This window comes from Pseudophryne corroboree, chromosome 1 (assembly GCF_028390025.1).
Source record: "Pseudophryne corroboree isolate aPseCor3 chromosome 1, aPseCor3.hap2, whole genome shotgun sequence".
NCBI classification, from domain to species: domain Eukaryota; kingdom Metazoa; phylum Chordata; class Amphibia; order Anura; family Myobatrachidae; genus Pseudophryne; species Pseudophryne corroboree.
In genome coordinates this window covers 997,795,977-997,820,445 of record NC_086444.1, presented here as the reverse complement: position 1 = coordinate 997,820,445, position 24,469 = coordinate 997,795,977, and the positions used below count along the sequence as shown (strand labels likewise).

The 24,469-nt window shown below is 43.5% G+C and overlaps 1 protein-coding gene across 3 annotated transcripts in view; it reads right to left on the bottom strand.

Annotated features, from left to right (window-relative positions):
• PALLD (palladin, cytoskeletal associated protein) overlaps window positions 1–24,469 on the bottom strand; it is a 759,036-nt gene that overhangs the window by 126,725 nt on the left and 607,842 nt on the right. For all 3 annotated transcript variants that reach the window (XM_063920614.1, XM_063920615.1, XM_063920616.1), the window contains one exon: window positions 4,487–5,179. In XM_063920614.1, coding sequence (XP_063776684.1) covers window positions 4,487–5,179 — 693 coding nt within the window. The remainder of the gene's footprint in view (window positions 1–4,486; window positions 5,180–24,469) is intronic.

Below are 24,469 nucleotides of genomic sequence, written 5' to 3'. Positions count from 1 at the left end.
ATTTATGAAGCAGTGGTGCTTCCCTGACATGTCACCAGCCAGACAAGTTGTGATTTAAAAGTTAATACAAGTTGATAACTTTACAGCTACTATTTTTTGCAATTTCACAACCCTTTTCAACATATTCATCATATTTCCTTAGAAGTATTCAAACTGCGCACGTATTACACAGCTGGACATTATCCATCAGCTTTGTCTTAAAAGTTTCTCTTTTTTTATTGAGCATCATTTTTTTTTATCAGCATTTAGACTCTCGTTATCTAAACAGTATCTGCAAATCACCAATATCAGGACACCCTAATGCAGGCAATACTGCACATAAAGGGCCTGAGTAACATGAGGAAGTACATGCAGCAGCGTCTAATGACGGTTTCCAGTCTGCAACTTTATGCAAATGCTGCTTTATGCCTTCCCTTGTGTACATCTGTGTGTCTGAATGTGCACAGAATGAGACACACACTTTTAACGTCCGTGCATGCTGTAATACAATTGGTGAGTCCTCAGACGTCACCATTGGAGACACCATCAAAACATGCACCATATTTATGTCATGTGCAGTGTCTTCGTCTCACTGTGGCCTCCTACAGTTGTGCTCATAAGTTTACATACCCTAGCAGAATTTGTGATTTTCTGGTCATTTGTCAGAGAATATGAATGATAACTCACAAACTTTTCTTTCACTCATGGTTAGTGGTTGGGTGAAGCCATTTATTGTCAAACAACTGTGTTTACTCTTTTTAAATCATAATGACAACAGAAACTACCCAAATGACCCTGATCAAAAGTTTACATACCCCAGTTCTTAATACAGGTTGAGTATCCCATATCCAAATATTCCGAAATACGGAATATTCCGAAATACGGACTTTTTGAGTGAGAGTGAGATAGTAAAACCTTTGTTTTTTGATGGCTCAATGTACACAAACTTTGTTTAATACACAAAGTTATTAAAAATATTGTATTAAATAACCTTCAGGCTCTGTGTATAAGGTGTATATGAAACATAAATGAATTGTGTGAATGTAGACACACTTTGTTTAATGCACAAAGTTATAAAAAATATTGGCTAAAATGACCTTCAGGCTGTGTGTATAAGGTGTATATGAAACATAAATGCATTCTGTGCTTAGATTTAGGTCCCATCACCATGATATCTCATTATGGTATGCAATTATTCCAAAATACGGAGAAATCTGATATCCAAAATACCCCTGGTCCCAAGCATTTTGGATAAGGGATACTCAACCTGTACCGTGTATTGCCCCCTTTAACATCAATGACAGCTTGAAGTCTTTTGTGGTAGTTGTGGATGAGGCTCTTTATTTTCTCAGATGGTAAAGCTGCCCATTCTTCTTGGCAAAAAGCCTTCAGCTGCTGTAAATTCTTGGGCTGTCTTGCATGAACTGCACGCTTGAGATCTCCCCAGAGTGGCTCAATGATATTGAGGTCAGGAGACTGAGATCGCCACTCCAGAACCTTCACTTTATTCTGCTGTAGCCAATGACCGGTCGACTTGGCCTTGTGTTTTGGATCATTGTCATGTTGGAACGTCCAAGTACATCCCATATGCAGCTTCTGGGCTGATGAGTGCAAATTTGCTTCCAGTATTTTCTGATAACATGCTGCATTCATCTTGCTATCAATTTTGACCAAGTTTCCAGTGCCTTTGTAGCTCACATATCCCCAAAACATCAGCGATCCAACTCCGTGTTTCACAGTAGGAATTGTGTACCTTTCATCATAGGCCTTGTTGACTCCTCTCCAAATGTAATGTTTATGGTTGTGGCCAAAAAGTTCAATTTTGGTCTCATCACTCCAAATGACTTTGTTCCAGAAGTTTTGAGGCTTGTCTCTGTGCTGTTTGGAGTATTGTAAGCGGGATGCTTTGTGGCATTTGCGTAGTAATGGCTTTCTTCTGGCGACTCGACCATGCACGCTATTTTTCTTCAAATGTCTCCTTATTGTGCATCTTGAAACAACCACACCACTTTTTTTCAGAGAGTCCTGTATTTCAGCTGAAGTTATTTGTGGATTTTTCTTTGCATCCCGAACAATTTTCCTGGCAGTTGTGGCTGAAATTTTTGTTGGTCTACCTGACCGTGATTTGGTTTCCACAGAATCCCTCATTTTCCACTTCTTAATTAGAGGTTGAACACTGCTGATTCGCATTCTCAATTGCTTGGATATCTTTTTATATCCCTTTCCTGTTTTATACAGTTCAATTACCCTTTCCCGCAGATCCGTTGACAATTCTTTTGCTTTCCCCATGAGTCAGAATCCAGACAAGTCAGTGCAGCACTGGATGAAAGATGCAAGGGTCTTTCAGGAGTCCAGAAACTCACTGACCTTTTATACACACACACTGATTACAAGCAAGCAGATCACAGGTGAGGATGGTTACCTTTAGTAGCCATTCAAACCCGTTTGTGTCAACTTGTGTGCATGTTATCAGGCCAGAATCTCCAGGGTACTTAAACTTTTGATCAGGATCATTTGGGTAGTTTCTGTTGTCATTATGATTTAAAAAGAGTAAACACAGTTGTTTGACAATAAATGGCTTCACCCAACCACTAACCATGAGTGAAAGAAAAGTTTGTGAGTTATCATTCATATTCTCTGACAAATGGCCAGAAATCACAAATTCTGCTAGGGTATGTAAATTTATGAGCACAACTGTATGTCTGCGTATGTGAACGCAACCACTCACATTGACAGGACTACAACACTTCCATAACATGCCAACTGAACAGACTATTTTTGCATGCACTGATAGCCACCTCCCAGTCATTGCCCAGGAACTTCCATCACCTATCCACAACAATTCTGATACTGTATATCCCATATATAAATGCACAACGAGAAGGTGTTCTTGTAGCCCAATCTCACCCTGACAGCCAAAAGTGCCTATTTTGCTGGCCTATTTGCAGTGTGCAGAGGATTTTTTTTTAACTAGATTAACCCCTCCCTTACATGCACCGATGATGGTCAATACATTGATTGAGCAACTTCTATTTTGTGTACCACTGTTTTGTGAGGCATGTATGAGATCAGTAGCTCGAGTGTATGCTGATCCTTATAGTGCCATAGTGGAGGATCCTGGGGTGACTTCAGGTAATTTAGATATACATAAATATATAACCCAAGTGGTGCTATTATCATGTAGCGTAGTGTAGAGACACTTTGCCATGGCTGGTGGCTTACCACATATTTGCAAATGTATGTAACTGGGATCTCTGCATTACTATTATTATGTAGGATGCAAGTCTCTTTTGCTGGTCCATTGCAGTGTTCTGGGGGAATTCATTTTTTTTTGTCTAGAATTTAACACCTCCCTTATACCAAAAAAAATTATTGAGCGACTTCCTTTTGTACCTACTGTATATATGGGAAAACATTGATTCCCTGCTCCTTATAGTCTGCATCTGTCTCTGCCTGTAAAATTACAGTGGAACTGTGCATTTAGGGAAGGGATAAAGCTCTCTAAAGCAGGATATCCTTCTAGCGTATCAGCAAAAGTGCCTTTCTTTCAGGTGATGGAGGCTATAATCCTGGTCCACGTATAAATGTCATTCTGGCTCTGAGAGATCAGAGATCATGAGATCTCAGATCAAAAGGAAGGAGACAGAAACATATAAGTAAAGGGATTTTCTGGATGAAAATGACTGTTGTATCATAGCAGAGTGAGGTTATAAAAATGTCAGGTACAAGCTATTAGCGCAGAAGCCTGCAAGACTATTTTACAGATATGGAACCTTCCCCATCCACCTTCCCTAACTCTTTTTAAAAGGAAATTGCATAATATTTTTAAGATGGAGTGGGTGCAAACAACTTTAGATAAAAAGAAGCGTGCAATCAAAATTTTTTGATACTAGGGAAACTTATGTGGCTACCCTCCTCATAGATCCACAGAGGATTACAGGCTCCTTTAAGAATAAGGAATGGTATGAGACTAGGCTGCTGTTGGAAGATCCTCCTATAATACTCCATGATTAGACTTTTAGGGGTACTACGGCCCCCTGGACTCTGGGCTCCTGCTATTCGTGTTAAGAGGGAACCTCACAATTATTGGTTGGAACATGTGTTGGTTTCACCTGATTTCTGAAGATATGAATGGGATAAATACATGGTGAATGCTCAGATTTACAATCATTTGTAATGCCGTGTACCAATGTAGACATATACTTGCTTTTATATATGTACTGTTCTATGGTGAACCAATGTACTTGATGTGTATAGTGTGATGCTTTAATAAAAAGTTTAGTAAAATAAAAGGTATAAAGCTATATGGGCTATACAATATAAACAACCATCTTTCTAGAATGCAAATATATATGGTGATGTAAACTAATATTTTAGCAAAAAAACAATAATAAAATAAGCTGTTTTTACTATAATTATCTTCCCAACCTACAGAGCTTGTGTGAAATCAGTTAAGTTACTAGTATAATTCACATACAAAGAGGATAATGGTAGAAAATATACTTACGGGGGCATCACGCCTTTTGGAAGCCCCAGCTCATTGAATGAGACCGGTGACATCTGGGATGGTAGCATGGAACTAAGAAAGGCTGCTGGGCTGTGGCTGGAGCTAGAAGCTCTTGTTGCTGGAGAAAGAGATGGGCTGTATGACGGTAGTGGTGCAGATGCTGGGAGTGGAGGAGGAGGGGGAGGAAGAGGAAATGGGTCTTGGCTATAGTAATTTGCAGTTGGACTCATAACAGGAGGTGGAGGAGGAGGTGGGGAGGATGATGTTGGAGACCAAAACTGTTCCCCTTCAGTGGCAAATGGCTGAGAGAAAGGAGGCACTGGAACTCTGCCAAACTGATTTTGAGGTGTTGAAGGAGACATTGGAGATGGAAGGCTGGAGGTAGAGGAACCAGAAGATGGTGTGACATAGCCTGGGGTGGTGTTCACGCTCTGTGCAGCAATAAATTGTTTAGGCCGAGCATAGTTGAAGGAGCTTGCTGGCTGCATTGCAGGAGAATTGTGGGAGTTCAGAACACTCATTTGTGCTGGTGGAGGTATGAGCTGACTGGCCTGCAGCTCCTGGAAGGAAGGTGGAGGAGGAAAGGATGGCGAGGGAGGTGTACTCTGCTGAACGCTGGCTTGTTGCTTCCAGACAGCAGATTCTTTCTCGTGACGTATTTGATTTTGTAGCTGCTGCAATGTCTGTGAATCCCTAGGAAAAAAAAGAACAAAACATTATAAGCAGGGAAATGGTATGCATGGCATCTGAGCAGTGTGAAAGGGCAGCTATAGAAAGAACGCTGCAGAATTATTTTCACATAGACTAGATAAAAAACTAATTGTTGAAATTTATCTCTCTCCTATATAAAAATAGTTATGAAAAACTCTTGTATAGATAAGTCCATAGGCATTAGGGTTTTAGTGAGAGATACTCTGTAGGTTCATATAATAAGTATATCTCCTAAATGAGACTGGTACAACTCCAAAGTGTTAGCTGCATCACAAATATTGCAGCCAAATTGGGAACAACTATGACCCCACTTATGTCCACAAAGAATATTAGCATCTTGTAGATGCTCAAAGATAGCTATTATGTCAGTCTTTGTAATACTGTACATAACTGTTCTATCGGCATGCTTTATCCTATGTGCCAATAAAGTATATGCTTGCAGGTCAGATGTACCATCCATAGCACTCAAATATTTTCCTATAATTATTTGGTTGCTTCCCATCATTAATTCCCATAGACCACAGGAGTTGGATTAACTGCAGTGGGAAGAATACAGTCTATTTTATTACTGTAGTAATAAAACGCATAACATTACATTATTTTTTTAGTATTTTAAGGCAAATCTTTGAAATCTATAAATTCCAAGCATGCTCTACAGATGTCGCATACCAATACTAATTAACATCCAGCATTCAACATGACAACCAGTGGCAAACCAACAAAATAGGGTGACCCAACACAAAAGCTTAATGTGATGCCACACAACAACTTATTAACCAGGATATATTTAATTATGGGAACTTCAGGACATATAATTAACTGCCTTATAATGTTGCAATTATGCATGTGTCTGCATCTAACCCACTAATTTGAGGTTTCGTACACGAGAGGTCGACACGAGCTATAAGTGCTCCCTCAATTGTCTTAACTCTATTTGCCCAACCTCTGACCATAAAATGTGAACAGAGCACAGTAAGCAGCAAAACTCCAGTGCAGCATTAACATGACAATGAAGACATGTATCTACTGACACAGTATATGCATGAATGAGGCTGGAAGTTAAGAAAAAGAAGACAGGACAATCAAGAGATTTGGGTCCAGGTGCAAGCATGCAGAGAGCTACTAAAGCTGCTTTCCACATCTGAATACAAAAAGGACTCACAAAGAGGATGTAAAAACCTGAGCAAATGTGAAAAATGTTTATGATCTGTGTGTAACTAATGCGTCACAAATGTGAGAAAGGAGGTGAAATGGGGCTGAATGTGCACATATTTGCACTGTGCTATGCGGCTGAAAAAGAGTCTAAAGGTGTGTACACATGGTGAGATTCGGGCTAAACCCAGATTCTCACTATGCGATAGGGGCTAGGATCGGTATCACAAGCATAGATGACTGTGCTTGCGATACTGGCATTGTACAATTTTGGCTAAATGTCAATTTTGACTATCTTTTCTAAGAGATAGTCAAAATTGATTTACCTGCACAGTCTATCTAGGCTTGCTAAACCAACCTAGCAGGACCGCACATCGGTATCGCATCAGGATCGCAAGGTGACTTTCACCTTGCGATCTGCACTAACTTTCCTTACGATTTTAATTTGATTACATAGTCAAAATGGTAAGAAAAAAATCTTACCGTGTGTACACACCTTAAGTGGATATAATAACAAACACATATTACATAGTAACATAGTTTCTAAGGTTGAAAAAAAAAGACAATTTGTCCATCGAGTTCAACCTCTTAGTGATCTCCTACACTAATATTTTTAAAACTAATTTAACTGTGGTAAATGTTTAGCCATTATCTCAATTCTTTTTTATTTTTTATTTTAACACTATAGTGCATGATTTAGCCACCATAACCCTGTACAGGTTGAGTATCCCTTATCCAAAATGCTTGGGACCAGAAGTATTTTGGATATTGGATTTTTCCGTATTTTGGAATAATTGCATACCATAATGAGATGTCATGGCGATGGGACCAAAGTCTAAGCACAGAATGCATTTATGTTTCATAAATGAAACATATACACCTTATACACACAGCCTGAAGGTCATTTTAGCCAATATTTTAATAACTTTGTGCATTAAACAAAGTGTGTGTACATTCACACAATTCATTTATGTTTCATATACACCTTATACACACAGCCTGAAGGCTATTTAAGACAATATTTTTAAAAACTTTTTGTATTAAACAAAGTTTGTTTACATTGTGCCATCAGAAAACAAAGATTTCACTTAGTCACTTCCACTCAAAAAATTCCGTATTTCGGAATATTTGGATATGGGATACTCAACCTGTATATCCTTATCCATTAGTTATCTAGCCCATTCTTAAAAGCAACAGCCGAGTCCGCTCTACTACTCTCTCAGGCAGGGAATTCCAAATACGTATTGTCCTTACTGTGAAGAAACCTTTCCGTCTGTGTGCGAAATCTCCTCTCCTCTAACCTAAGAAGGTGTCCACGTGTCCTTTATGATGATCTTACCATAAACAATTCCCCCGCTAGCTCTGTGTATTGACCCCTTATATATTTGTAAATGTTAATCATGTCCCCTCTTAATCTCCTTTTTTCCAGTGTAAACATGCCAAGCCTAGCAAGCCTTTCCTCGTATTCTAGCGACTCCATCCCCGTCATCAATTTGGTCACCCGCCTCTGAACCTTTTCTAGTTCCAGGATATCCTTTATGCATGCTAATACCTTGTTTTCCTTTTTTGCTGCATTCCAACTTTGGGTACTACTGCTCAGTTTGATATCTATGTGAACACCTAAATCTTTTTCCAGTATAGAATCGAAGTGCATTACAAATTACATATTGTTTCAAAGGAGAAAAAAGTGTGTAAAGGTATTTTCTAATTAAATTCCTCTGAATGGTCACAAAGTCTTGCAGTGTGATAATGATAACATGGCTCCAGGCTCGGTGATAACATTACTGAAAGTTGTGCTCCAATAATCAATCAGGACCAGGTTAACTCCCTGGAAACTGTACTTTTCTCAAAATGATAGAAGACATATTGATAAATAATACACAATTAGCTGTGGAAAGATACAATGCAGTCTCTCTATTGCACTACATAAAAAGGCCACAGGGATTTTATCTATAAGGACTACAAATCAGTCTATGGGGCCTATTTATGAAACTTCTCTTCTTCCAGAACAACTCACAATTAGGTAGTGGAGGTATTTACCACAGGAGATATCTCCTGTAGAGGGGAATGTCATTATGGGAGGGTGTTTGCTTGCAAATATCCCCCCCCCCCCCCCCTTCCTGCTGGCACATGCGCATGGTAGACTCTGTCACTGTGCTATTTCTGGGGAAATGACACCAGTACCATTTTTCTGAGGTGCTATTGCTGACAAACAGGAGAATTATACTGAGTGGGTGCCTGGGGTGCAGTGTGGGACCCCCTTGACTCAGGAGCCCAGGTGTGAACACACCTTGTACTCCTTTTAGGGACGTCAGTCACTGCTTCTGTGTTAAACCCTTGTACCTGTAAAATCTGCCCTCTTCCACATAGTCCTGAAAAGCTTTACTCTTCAGAGCTGGTCTCTAACTGAAGCATCATCAGATGGCATTAGTAGCTCTTACCTATGAAAGTGATCATTGAACAAAGACAGATCTCGTCAGACCTGTCAGTGACTTCCAATTTTTGTGCACCTGAGCTGACGCTAAGGACTCACAGGAGACAGAACCAAGTCAGAACCTGGCAGTGTAACCAGTGGCCACTGTGATTAGTGGAGAAAGAATATGCTTTACCATTCACTGGAGCAGCTGCTTATTGGAGAATCCATTTTTTTATACCATATGCCTGGTTCCGTAAATGTCTTCTGTTTTATCAGAATGTATATCCATGGGGTATATTTACTAAAGGTCCCGATTTTGTCCGAGTTTGTTTTTTTCTCTCTAAGGGGGATATTCAATTTGGTCCGAAGAGACATCGGGAGTAAAACCCCCCGATGTTTCTTCGGGTGCTGCGGTCGGGCTATTTAATTTGCTCGGCCGGTAACAAGTCCTCTTACACCCGAAAACACACAGGTTCAGTGAAACCTGTGTGTTTTCGGGTGAAACAGCCCCGTTTTCGGTTGAAAACGGGGCTGTTATCGGGCATTTTGCTTCGCCTGCCGGAGGCAGGTGAAGCAAAACCCCCGATAAGCCGCGGCACGCGCCGGCTTATCGGGGCCAATTAAATAGCCCCCACCGGCCGATACTTATCACCCGGCACCCCGGGCCAAATTGAATATCCCCCTAAGTGTCATCTCGGGAATTTACTAAACAGAAATCTCGGCAGTGTTGGGTCCATTTGTATTGTTTTCCCCAACTAAGTTCACAAATACGAATGAATAGACCATCGGTCAAACACGCCTGTTATTTGATACAACTCGGTAATTTACTAAGAATTCGTATTCACACTAACTGCCGACAATAGGCAAACACCTGGTACCTGTAGTTCTTCAACAAAAAAAATACTCCCCAAAAAACATAACACACACACCGTGAACGGTGTGTGTGTTATGTTTTTTGTGGGGTAGTTTTTGTTGCTGTAGAACTACAGGTACCAGCGTGCCCGTTATTTCCCCGCATGCTGGTACATGTGGTTCTCCAAGTACCAGCTTGAGGGGGAGGCTTGCTGGGACTTGTAGTTCTACCACAAAAAACAATATATTTTTTTACACAAAGGCTATCAGCCCCCCATCCACCGCCCAGGGATGGGGGGGGGGGACAGCTTCGGGCTTCACCTCTGGTCCTTGGGTGCCTGGAGGGGGGTACCCACTCCTCCAGGGGACTCCAGCCAGGGGTGACTAGTTGGGGGGGGAGGGGTAATGCCACGGCCGCAGGGACCTATATAAAAGTGTCCCCCCGGCTGTGGCATTATCTCTCTGGCTAGTGGAGCCCGGTGCTGGTTTAAAAAATATGGGGGGCCCCTACATCTTTTGTCTCCCGTATTTTTTGAACCAGGACCGGACGTAGAGCCCGGTGCGGTTTGTATAAATATGGGGGGACTCTACGCATTTTCCCCCCTGTATTTTTACAACCAGGGCCGGCTCAAAGAGCCCGAGGCTGATTATACATAGGAGGGGGACCCCACACAATTTTTTTCGTTGATTTTTAACTTTTTAAACACTTCTCATAATGTACACAATGAAGCCCTGCACGGATCTCACTGATCCGGCCGGACTTCATTGTGTTATGTCCGGCAGTGTTTTACTAATCACTCCCGTAAAACACTGCCTGACAATACGAATCACATCGACATCGGAAAATACGAAAATAGAAAACTCGGCAGCTTAGTAAATTACAGAAAAATGGATTAAAAAAGTTGCAGTAAAAAAACTCCCATCAAATCGGCCCAAACACGAATTTTAGTAAATATACCCCCTTGTATCCATCTCTTACTGTACTGTATTAGGTAAGTTACACATCTCAAACCCTTACTGCTTTAAAGGTATAATATTAGAAGTAGTGCTCATTCTAGCACCCTGCACCTAATCAGTGAGGAGAACATATTTTAATTTTGAAGTGCAAAATTTTATATGTTATGTATTGCTACAGTTACAGTATCTGGAGCGATATATCACATCTAAAATTTTGCCCTTCGAAATTAAAATATGTTCTCCTCACTGATTAGGTGCAAGGTGCTAGAATGAACACTATTAGAATACCTTATGCAATGGCCCTGCAAAGCAGTTTTAGCTATAATGCTGGCTATACACATCCATGCTGTCTAGAGGTTATGTGCACTAAGGTGTGTTGTAGACCACTGTATGAGCATATTATCACACCTCAGAACAGGGATGACTGAACCATATGGAAAACTTACCCTTAGAGGGCCCTTATTCAGGTTTGTTGGCATACCAAAAAAGCACACTAATGGGCAAAACCATGTTGCACGCAGGTGGGGCAGATGTAACATGCAGAGAAATTTAGATATGGGTGGGGTGTCTTCAAACTGAAATCTAAGTTTCTTTTGTGTAAAAAAAGAAGAAGCAGAGAATGCTTACCATGCACAGAAACAATATAACCCACACAAATCTAAATCTCTCTGCACATGTTACTTCTGCCCTACCCGCAGTGCAACATGGTTTTGCCCATTAATGTGCATTTTTGTTTGCTAACAAACCTGAATAAACCCGTAATACATAAGTGTTGAGTAGCACGGGTGGTGTGATGGCTAGCATTGCTGTCTTGCAGCACTGAGGTCTTGGGTTCAATTCCCACAGTATCCCTAACTGTGTGGAATTTGTATACCTTGCGTGTAGGCAGGGGTGTATCTACCCATTGGCCAGGATGGCACTCGCCAGGGGCGCCAGCCGAGGAGGGGGCGCCGCCCAGCAGTGCAACCCTCAGCCGATGGGTGGAGAAACTTAGTAGTGGCATCGCCTGGGCTGGGGGATTACACAGTAGGCAGGAACAGATGCCAATGTTCGGCACCGCAATGAAGAGGTGAAAATAAACCACAGCACCCAGCAGCCCTTGCTGTCGGGAGCTCCTGGCAGAAATGGTTGCTGGGAGCTGTAGTTTACTTTTACTTTCTTCATGGATTGTGGTGCGGTGCCGAAGTGTGGTGTTCCTGCCTATGGTGTGATCCTCCAGCCCAAAATATTATGGATACAATATGTGCTTCAAGGGGTGAGACTATGTGCTGGGAACGGAGATGACTAAATGCAGGGAGGAGGGAGACTATGTGCTGGGAGTGGAGATGACTATATGCAGGGAGGTGAGAGATTATGTGCTGGGAGGGGGATGGAGACTACTTCTAATTGATGGAAGGGGGATTGGGGCTATGTGCTGGGGGGAGACTACAGCTATGTGCTGGGAGGGGGTTGGAGACTACGGCTATGTGCTGGGAGGGGGAAGGAGACTACAGCTATGTGCTGGGAGGGGGTTGGAGACTACGAACTATGTGCTGGGAGGGGGATGGAGACTACGGCTATGTGCTGGGAGGGGAATGTGGACTACTATGTGATGGGAGGGGGATGGGGCCTGCTTCTATGTGATGGTAGGGTGATGGGGCCTGCTTCTATGTGATGGGACGGGGATGGGGCCTGCTTCTATGTGATGGTAGGGTGATGGGAACTATGGCTATGTGCTGGGATTGGGGGTATGGCTATGTCCTTGGAGGGGGATGGAGACTATAGCTATGTGCTGGGAGGGGAATGGGGACTATGGAAATGTGCTGGGAAGGGGATGGGGACTATGGATATGTGCTGTGAGGGGGATGGAGACTATGGCTATGTGCTGGGAGAGGGATGGAGACTACTATGTGATGGAAGGTGGATGGGGATTTACGGCTATGTGTTGGGAGGGGGATGAAGACTACGGCTATATGCTGGGAGGGGGATGGGGACTACTTCTATGTGATGGGAGGGGAGTGGGCCTGCTTCTATGTGATGGTAGGGGGATGGGGACTATGGCTATGTGCTGGGATTGGGGCTGTGGCAATGTCCTTGGAGGGGAATGGAGACTACGGCTATGTGCTGGAGTACTATTGTGTGGTCATGTCCCTTTCCCACAAGATCATGCCCCTTTTTTGCACATGCTCCTTCCCTATTAAAAAATATGGGGGGGAAGGGGCGCCAGTCCCTTACTTTGCCAGGGGCTCCAGGACCCCTAGATACACCTCTGCGTGTAGGTACTCCTGTTTCCTCCCACACTGCAAAAATATACCGGTAGGTTAATTGGCTTTGTAAAGAGTTGTGGAATATGTGTGCGCTATATAAATAACTGGTAGTAAATAATAATAAGTGTTCATGTTTATGTGAATTCTTGTTAGCAGTGAGGCCGCATCCTGTATGCTACTACTCACACTAAAGTGCATTCACTCACAATAAACATCTTCCCAAAATATATATTTCCTAAAAAAATAATGCAAGATTTTTTACAGCTATAATGATAAAGACTTAGTTATGCAATGGGCCCCCAAGACTTTTTAACCCAGCCTGGTATGTATGATAACTAGCTCATTATATTCCCAATACCATTCTAAGGAAAACCATATTAACTGAAGCAGATAAACATATGTGAATATAGTATTATTAAAAAGCCAACGCAGGACCTGCCACCTGTTAATGATTTACAGAGTTCCAAAGACTCTGGTCATATCTGTTGATACTGGACTCCAGTTAGGCCATTTGTTTTCGAATAAAAACAACCATCACAGTAATATGCTGTCATGTTTACTGTAGTGAATGTGATAATAGCCCTGTGTTCTCAGCTCTCACGTAATGAACGTGTACAAACATCTCTAGGAGGAGATGAGACGCTAGTAAAGTACAGCAATGCCTAAAAAGGCAGTCTCCCTTGTAATTTGCTTTAGTGACAACTCATGGTTTTATCACTAGACGAACAAGCAACTGAACTGAGGCCAGTTTTCCTTTTTTGTTACTTTATCTATTCAAAGGAAATGAAGTTAAGTCTGTTTAAAAGGAATCAGCTGTTCAATTGTGAGATGACAGAAATGATTCTGAAGTACTCTGCAGCTGATGGTGACAATTAGGCAACACGTATGCATTACACTGTATGTCATCCAGATACTGAAATGCTGGATGATACTGGAGAATAAGCAGCATGTTGTCAATGCAGAACATGCAAAAAAACACAGAAGCCAGACATAAATGCAAAAATATTCAGTTACAGGAGTGCATATACACCAGTATGCGGATAACCCCCTTAAACCTGTCTGCAATGTAAAAGGCTGAAACAAGTAACTTGGGGACAGGATCAGAGGTGCATGCAGATCATGGGAGTCATTCCGACCCGATCGCTCGCTGCGGTTCGGAACTGCACATGCGCCGGTGCCGCTGTGCGCCGGCACATGCCAGCCGTCTTTGCCTAGCGATTGCATCTGCGGCAGAGGCGGTCGCTGGGCGGGAGGGGGGTTGACGGCGGCGTTAAGCCGCCGTTTACGGGGCACAGTCCGGCCAACGCAGGCGTGGCCGGACCATTGGGGGGGGGGGGGTCGGGCTGCGGTGGCTGCGTGATGTCACACGCAGCCACTGCGACCCAGGGCAGCAAAGAGGTTCTCCCGGCCAGCCGCAGGAGCTGCGCTGGCCGGGAGTGACTCCTGAGATGCAAAAGCATAGCCGCTGTGCGATGCTTCTGCACTTCTGCAGGGGGGGGGCGGCACTGACATGCAGGGCGGACTAGCCCTGTGCTGGGCGTACCCCTGCATGTCTGGGTGCCTGATCGTAGCTGTGCTAAATTTAGCACAGCTACGATCAACTCGGAATGACCCCCAATGTGTGGTTGCGATTTCTCACAGATTCTCAACAATGAAAATATGCAAATACCAGTTAAAACATTCCTCCTGTGTACTTCCATACGATGGGCTGAGCAAACCCTGCAACACCCACTTTTCTAATCTGAGTATGCTCAAGTGTGCAGGTGGATCCAACCTCTCCACCATCAATGCACCATCACTGGCAACATCGACTCCTTGAGAAGCCCCTGCCTGGTGCAGAGTCTCCTTTCTTAAAATATAGCCACTTTGCCTGCGAACAAGATTGCAGCTGCATGGTAAAACATGCCCATGTCACTACCATAACATGCCTCTGACTTCCCCTTTCTTTAGCAAAGACTTTAGGTCACCACCTCCCAGTCCCCAGCCTGAACCGCCCACGGATCACATAAACCATATCAAATAATAGCGATGTTGTATGCAAATGCATACCTCATCGACCTCTGTTGTTTGAGCATACACAGAAAGGATTACTCCTGGGCTAAGCACGCACAGTAAGGATTTCTCCCGGGCTGCACATACACAGTAAGGACTTCTCCTGGGCTGCGCATGCACAGTAAGGATTTCTCCCGGGCTGCACATACACAGTAAGGATTTCTCCCGGGCTGCACATACACAGTAAGGATTTCTCCTGGGCTGCACATACACAGTAAGGATTTCTCCCGGGCTGCACATACACAGTAAGGACTTCTCCTGGGCTGCGCATGCACAGTAAGGATTTCTCCCGGGCTGCACATACACAGGAAGGATTTCTCCCGGGCTGCACATACACAGTAAGGACTTCTCCTGGGCTGCGCATGCACAGTAAGGATTTCTCCTGGGCTGAGCACGCACAGTAAGGATTTCTCCTGGGCTGTACATACACAGTAAGGATTTCTCCTGGGCTGTACATACACAGTAAGGATTTCTCCTGGACTGCACATACACAGTAAGGATTTCTCCTGGGCTGCACATACACAGTAAGGATTTCTCCTGGGCTGCACATACACAGTAAGGATTTCTCCTGGGCTGCACATACACAGTAAGGATTTCTCCTGGGCTGAGCACGCACAGTAAGGATTTCTCCCGGGCTGCACATACACAGTAAGGATTTCTCCTGGACTGCACATACACAGTAAGGATTTCTCCTGGGCTGCACATACACAGTAAGGATTTCTCCTGGGCTGCACATACACAGTAAGGATTTCTCCTGGGCTGCACATACACAGTAAGGATTTCTCCTGGGATGCGCATGTACAGTAAGGATTCCTCCTGGGCTGAGCATACACAGAAAGGATTACTCCTGGGCTGCACATACACAGTAAGGATTTCTCCTGGGATGCGCATGTACAGTAAGGATTCCTCCTGGGCTGAGCATACACAGAAAGGATTACTCCTGGGCTGCACATACACAGTAAGGATTACTCCTGGGCTGCACATACACAGTAAGGATTTCTCCTGGGCTGAGCACGCACAGTAAGGATTACTCCTGGGCTGCACATACACAGTAAGGATTTCTCCTGGGCTGAGCATGCACAGTAAGGATTTCTCCTGGGCTGCACATACACAGTAAGGATTTCTCCTGGGCTGCACATACACAGTAAGGATTTCTCCTGGGCTGCACATACACAGTAAGGATTTCTCCTGGGATGCGCATGTACAGTAAGGATTCCTCCTGGGCTGAGCATACACAGAAAGGATTCCTCCTGGGCTGAGCATACACAGAAAGGATTCCTCCTGGGCTGAGCACGCACAGTAAGGATTTCTCCTGGGCTGCACATACACAGTAAGGATTTCTCCTGGGCTGCGCATACACAGTAAGGATTTCTCCTGGGCTGCACATACACAGTAAGGATTTCTCCTGGGCTGAGCACGCACAGTAAGGATTTCTCCTGGACTGTACATACACAGTAAGGATTTCTCCTGGGCTGAGCACGCACAGTAAGGATTCCTCTTGGGCTGAGCACGCTCAGTAAGGATTCCTCCTGGGCTGAGCACGCACAGTAAGGATTCCTCCTGGGCTGAGCACGCTCAGTAAGGATTCCTCCTGGTATGCGCATGCACAGTAAGGATTCCTCCTGGGCTGCACATACACAGAAAGGATTCCTCTTGGGCTGAGCACGCTCAGTAAGGATTCCTCCTGGTATGCGCATGCACAGTAAGGATTCCTCCTGGGCTGAGCATACACAGAAAGGATTCCTCTTGGGCTGAGCATGCACAGTAAGGATTCCTCCTGGACTGCACATACACAGTAAGGATTTATCCTGGACTGTACATACACAGTAAGGATTCCTCCTGGGCTGAGCATACACAGTAAGGATTTCTCCTGGACTGTACATACACAGTAAGGATTCCTCCTGGGCTGAGCATACACAGTAAGGATTCCTCCTGGGCTGTGCATGCACAGTAAGGATTTCTCCTGGACTGCACATACACAGTAAGGATTCCTTCTGGACTGCACATACACAGTAAGGATTTCTCCTGGACTGTACATACACAGTAAGGATTCCTCCTGGGCTGAGCATACACAGTAATGATTCCTCCTGGGCTGAGCATACACAGTAAGGATTCCTCCTGGGCTGAGCATACACAGTAAGGATTCCTCCTGGGCTGAGCACGCTCAGTAAGGATTTCTCCTGGGCTGCGCATGCACAGTAAGGATTCCTCCTGGGCTGAGCATACACAGTAAGGATTCCTCCTGGGCTGAGCATACACAGTAAGGATTCCTTCTGGACTGCACATACACAGTAAGGATTTCTCCTGGACTGTACATACACAGTAAGGATTTCTCCTGGGCTGTACATACACAGTAAGGATTCCTCCTGGGCTGAGCACGCTCAGTAAGGACTTCTCCTGGGCTGCACATGTACAGTAAGGATTTCTCCTGGGCTGCGCATACACAGTAAGGATTTCTCCTGGGCTGCACATACACAGTAAGGATTCCTCTTGGGCTGAGCACGCTCAGTAAGGATTCCTCCTGGTATGCGCATGCACAGTAAGGATTCCTCCTGGGCTGAGCATACACAGAAAGGATTCCTCTTGGGCTGAGCATGCACAGAAAGGATTCCTCCTGGACTGCACATACACAGTAAGGATTTCTCCTGGACTGTACCATACACAGTAAGGATTCCTCCTGGGCTGAGCACGCTCAGTAAGGACTTCTCCTGGGCTGCGCATGCACAGTAAGGATTTCTCCTGGGCTACGCATGCACAGTAAGGATTCCTCCTGGGCTGAGCATGCACAGTAAGGATTCCTCCTGGGCTGAGCATACACAGTAAGGATTCCTCCTGGGCTGAGCATACACAGTAAAGATTCCTCCTGGGCTGAGCACGCTCAGTAAGGACTTCTCCTGGGCTGCGCATGCACAGTAAGGATTTCTCCTGGGCTACGCATGCACAGTAAGGATTCCTCCTGGGCTGAGCATACACAGTAAGGATTCCTCCTGGGCTGAGCACGCTCAGTAAGGATTCCTCCTGGGCTGTGCATGCACAGTTTGCTGATTACTGCTCCAAATGTCCGTTCTCTCATCTGCGTCCATCTCTCAATCTAAACGCAGCAGATGTTTGTTTTTACATTTGTTTAAGACTTCTGTGTCAAAGACATGCAATTGATAGTGTTAATGGTAAATGCAAAGGCCACATTACCATATTTGTGCACAATATAATGTAATGAAGTATCATATATGAAAAAGAAAATAGTATCAGTATTATTGATGAATACAAAAGTAATATTTTCCATTTAATTGTGATGAAACTACAAACACCGCCACATCAGTCATTTAATGCTTTACAATCCAATGGGAATCATCTTAACTGCAGCAGTCCAAATGTAAATGGCAAATAACTAGATGACCATATACTGTAATGTAGCTGTAATGTTAGTGAATGAAGTACTATCAAAAGGAGGTGGCAATATAGTGCACCTGCATCCACATAAGATATGCATCTTAAGAAGCACCCTCTCCAGGGGTTCTGCTACAGTTTTCTATGTACACACTTACAGTACTAAACATGTGCTTGCCCGACCCCATCCCTCCCACCAAGTGCAAAGGCCCCCAAGTCAAAAACACATCAAATCTATAAACAGATGCATCTTGGGAAGTATGAGCAGTGCAGATATGCATACAGTCACTTCACAGGAATCAGTGTACATGTACACGCAGCTGTTAATGCAGTGTTCTGTAACTGTAAGATTACAATGGAAATATACTTACGTACACATGTACATCTAATGCAAAATCTAATGCTGGTGAACATGAAGTTGGTTCTCCACTACATTTACTTTGATGCTTTACCCATCGCTGTAGATCACTAACTAGAGCAGACTGATTTTTTCAACACAGTACACCACGTCACAAAGCACATTACAGCAGTCAGAAGTACTTCATACTACAATGTGACATTGGTCTTCACACTTACTACATGCATGAATGGAAGAGTATGGAAAACTATACATGTGCTTAGTCTGTGCCAGACATTTCTAATACAGAAGTGTACAGTCTGACGTCTCAGAGAGGAGCAGAGAAATGGTTTAGGGTCTATGGAGCCACATATAACAGCAGGGTTTATCTCACTGAACAGTTTCTGCCACACAATAATGAGCTGTCTGGGGCAAAACCACACAACAGTAAGGGATCTGCAAGGGCTGCTGGAAATGGCTACATTTAATTCCCATTGCTGGGAATCTTTCCTATTTGGATCAGCATTTTATTTTGATTTAACTTTCCAGATGTGGAGAGGCTTGGGGGTGATTTATCACTCTGAGATCCAGTGTTATTACACCATATTTTCCTTTTATAAAAAAGCTTTTTTTATATATTCAGTAACTAGTCTCAGGGGCTTCGGGCCTGCTGTGGGATAGCATAGTTTTGTGGGGGGTTTTATATTAGGAAAAGGCTTCTGTATGTAGCATACTGTATTTTATGTTAAGGCAACAATAATACTTAGAAAAGAAAAGAAGATTTTTAGATCCGTACAGGATGTATCTAATACCCCTTTTAGACTGCATTCCTGGGTCACTGAATACAGGTTACAAGCCGTTCACACCACAGGCTGGACCATGCCGGGGCACACCTCTTGCGGCACTTGGAGATGACATCCTCTTCAAGTGCCAGGAATTCGGCTCTCCCTATGCATGAACGGGACCCGAGCCGGACAAACCAGGGTAGCTATCGGGTAAGATTCCCAAGTCACTGGACCCGGGTTAACCTTTTCACACCGAGCTGCAACCTAGCAATAACCCAGGTTTGCGGCAGTGTGAAAGGGGTATAAATTATTGCTTAGACAACAATGATACCGTTAATTCTGGTGTTATTTACAGTATTTTTATTAAAATAATTTAAAGGGATTGGATCATGAAATAAATATATATTATTGTATGGGCCATATGATTCCACTTAAATGTACACTTCCACCACCCGGAAATACGGTGCCTGCATTCTCCTCCCCTTTTCAGGAATCCGTATTTTTTAGACTCTGCCTATCATCAATGGTCTTATAAGCATTCCAACATTCAGCAGAGTGACCTACAGTATTTAGGTGGGTCTATGTTATATTTCAGCATGAACTTCTCACAAAGGAACTCTCCTTGCCCTATATCAATCAACTCGACAATCTACCCTACCCCACAAGCTCGCTGCCTAGGTGTCATCCTTGACTCTGATCTGTCCTTTGTTCCCCACATTCAATCTGTCTCAAGATCATGTTACATGCATCTAAAAAAACATATCCAAAATACGACCATACCTACCACAAGACACTGCTAAAACTCTAATCCATGCTCTCATTATCTCCCACATTGATTATTGCAATAGTCTCCTAACTGGTCTTCCCAAAACGAGACTCACACCACTACAATCCATCCTGAATGCAGCTGCGAGGCTAATCTTCCTCGCTAGGCGTTCATCGTCTGCAGATCCACTCTGTCAGTCCCTCCATTGGTTACCTGTAATCTACCGTATTCAATATAAAATACTTTTACTCACACACGAGGCCATTAACCAAACTACATCAATGTACATCACTTTGCTCATCTCAAAAGATCTCCCAACCTGACCTCTTCGCTCTTCACAAGACCTGCATCTCTCATCCACGCTCATTACTCGCTCCCACTCACGATTGCAAGACTTTCATTGGGCTGCACCCACTCTGTGGAATGCCCTACCACGCACAATAAGAATCTCCTCTAGTCTCCAAACCTTCAAGTGTTCCCTGAAAACTCACCTCTTTAGGCAAGCATATCAAATTCCAGAACTGCCCACATAACTTTCATAAACCTTCCTATCAAATTGCATCCACTCTGCACAGTCCACACATATCCTCACATGTCTTCTCATTCTTCACGCTCCCTTCCTCTCGACCCTGGTTCATCATTGCTGTATGACCATATCATACAGCCCACCAAGAACCTTTGCAATCTGGCGGACAACTATGCAATAGATATCACCTATCCTTGTGTATACATGCCTATTTCCCTATAGATTGTAAGCTTGCGAGCAGGGCCTTCCTACCTCTATGACTGTTTGTTATTACCCAGTTTTGTTATATCATTGTTATTTCCAATTGTAAAGCTCAATGGAATTTGCTGCGCTATATAAGAAACTGTTAATAAATAATAAATAAATATCAGAAGTGCATATGCCATTCCCTAGCAAGTTCTTTCCCTCCTTATCTTACTGCAGCAAGAGATGACAAGTCGCTTCTTCCAGACTGTGACCTAAAATTCTAATGCCTGGGGCAAGAAGGAAAACTGACACCCCTTAGCCCTGGACTGTGACTAAATGAACCTAAACTATTCACTTCTCAGCGGCGATCCTTACGTTTTGCTCTATGGACAGTTGACCCTCTTAGCACAGCCCTAATTAAACACATACAGACCAGTCCCAACACATATAATTACTTTTACAAAAGGCTACATACGGAACATTCAGCCCTATACAACACAAACACAACTAAATGTCCAATATATATGCAGCACACAATCCAGCACAATGTATACTGCCCAGGATGACAGCATGGAAAGCCCATTCAGTGATTACTCATCCTCTCCCTCTTTGGTACTGCAGTGCCATTACAGCAATTGAGATCACACAGTACCTCCCAATATGTCGGATCTGTGAATCTGGACAGGGGTCGCACCAACGTTATGATGGTAGCAAGTTCGCAGCCACTGGGGCATGTACTGTATATGTCCCCAAGGGGGCATGACCATCATCATGAAGTTGCCCCATTCTCCTCACGAAACAGCCAGTCCTTGCCCCTGTTACTGTGCATTTCTGCTAGCGGTCTAGCAATAGTCTATCTGTTAGGGAGAGTGTGCATATGTAGACAGCTTAGTAGTACCTCCCTACTTACATGGCATTCTGCTGCCGTAAGTGAAAAAAAGTATGGAGGACACATTTAGTCAGTTTACATAAACTCTCTAGTTATTTTGCATGCAGGGTAAATAGTGGCTGCTTTTTGCATATAGCCCACAAATGCTGGACAGCTTATTTTTACACTGCAATTTAGATTTAAGTTTGGGCACACCCCTATCATATCACGTTACATGTGCCCCACCTGCAATGTAAAATGGTTTGTCGAGGAGCACAGTACTGGCTCTATTTTTTTTTTTTTGCATTAGTCCCGTCTCACATGAATTATTGTCAGTGGTGCATATACGTACATTTAAGGGATGATACTGAATTTTGGTAGAATTTTAGAAAAGTATACATTTTGTAACTTTTTTGTTTCCCGATTTCCTTCTACAACACACAACTAACCACACAACAAAAAAATATTTATTCAACCACCAAAGTATGCTATAAATAGGAAGCATATTAAATTTCAGTAATGAAATAAATCAAGGTATTCTGTGTATACATTATTACAAGCAAAGACTATACCTCTTGACAACGGGAGAGTCTGTTTATTGAGGTGGAAACCAATTCCTCATATTAAAACACTGCTCCAAAGTTTTTGAGCCTATTTTAAGCCTCTTGCCTTTTTGAATCAGAATCCATGTCATAAGAAGAATGCAAAAACAGTGTAATTTTCTCCATGAACAATAAAAAGTGTTTAAGTATTATAAACATTAGTGAATTCAGAATGAATGATGCATGTTGATTTTCCCAATGGCCTAGAGCATAGGTTCTCAAACTCGGTCCTCAGGACCCCACACAGTGCATGTTTTGCAGGTCTCCTCACAGAATCACAAGTGAAATAATTATCTCCACCTGTGGGCCTTTTAAAATGTGTCAGTGATTAATTTATACACCTGTGCACCTGCTGGGTGACCTGCAAAACATGCACCGTGTGGGGTCCCGAGGACCGAGTTTGAGAACCACTGGCCTAGAGTGACAAGCTTTATGCAAACGAAGGCAGTTGCCAGGGGTGCCCATGGTTAGGCATGGTGTCAAAACAAGATATGAGTGACATAATATGACTCATCTTGTAATTTGAACACTCCCACTTCGCACCCACGCGGAGCGCTAGTTGCTGACAATATTGGAAAGCCGCCAGCAGCTTCTTACATGTGAAACTCCTGCATGCTGCTTTTCCATGTCAGTGCTACACTCAGGGCAGGCAGGAACTCTGTCAGGGTGCATCACTGGGAGGGTGGAAGGCTACAACCCCCTGAATGTCCAAGGATCGATGGTGGGGGCAGACATCTACCTAGTCTGTCTGGGCTCACTAGTCAGTGTGGAACCCATATCCCAGTACCCTCTATACTCCCTGATGGGGGCTCTGGCTAGGCTGATGTTACAGCCATCTGCCACTCTCTAATGACACTCCCTCTATCATTGTAAGAAGCAGCAGTTGTGGGGGTGCACCTTCTGAAGATCGAGGCGTCTTAGATGCCCCAAAGATATAGCAGCCCTGCATTGGCCTAATTATTCTTAGCATGTACAAAAAATGCTTGCCATTATCACTGGGAAGTTTACTGTTGCAGAGTAAATCTACAAGGTTTTACGTTAAAAGCAAAAAAAAAAAAAAGTAAGTTCTAATCATTTGTGAATGTCGCTGAATGACACATGTATTATGTTATGTTAACATAACAGAAGAGCAAAAATGCAATAGGCCCTGAGCTAGTTTTCCAATGGACATAAATATTTTTTCTCCTTTACCCCATATCATTAGCTATAGGCACATCACCATTTTCTGGGAATAAATATGTTTCTTCTTATTAAAACATCTGCTTTGAATTTCTACAAACAGCCATATCGGAAAAGTTGGACAAATGTACAAATAGCTAGAAATCATCTGTATAAGAATTTCATTTGCTACAAGCTAAAGCGCATATTTTACTTGAATTGACAATTATGTGGTCAGTGACAGTGTTGAATCCAGCATAAACTTCAATGCTGTAGTATAAGGGCTGTAACACACTGGCCGGTTTCTCCCGGATGGCAAAAAGCCGGACAAACTTTGTCCGGATTTTTGGCATCTGGGAGAAAACGGCAGAGTCTGTCACACAGGACGGCTTTGAGCCGTGTGTGATGCTGTGCGCATGCGCAGCATTAGACACGGCTTGGGGAAAAACCGTTGTGTGTGAAAGCTCCCCTTCACACACAGGATTTACTGGCCGCAGCCGGACCTTCCAGTGTATAGTTACGGCTGCAACCCGGCAGCCGGGCCGGGGCCGTGCAGTGTGAAAGGACCTGTAGCCTCACACTGTTCATTACAATGCCGGCACGGGAAAAAGCCATCCGGCTTTTTCCCGGCCGGCAAATGCCGGCTCGTGTGTTTTAGCCCTAAGTCTATCCGTCTATGAAAATTCTGATTGTAGAACCATGTATGACAACTTACAAGTAGCAGATTAACCATTTGTGTTATGTTTTTTTCTTACCTCAGATCAAGATTAAGCATTAAAGATTTCTCTAGTACTGCTATAATAATAATTTATATAATATAATAATATAATAATAATTTCCCTGACAATAACATGGCTGTAACATGCCATAGGGAGCTCAGATAATGCTGAAGAAAAGTAGAGCTTGACAATTTGACATTTATCCTTCCTAACAACACAAACAAACATAAAACATCATACTCAACTGATTACATCCTACTTGG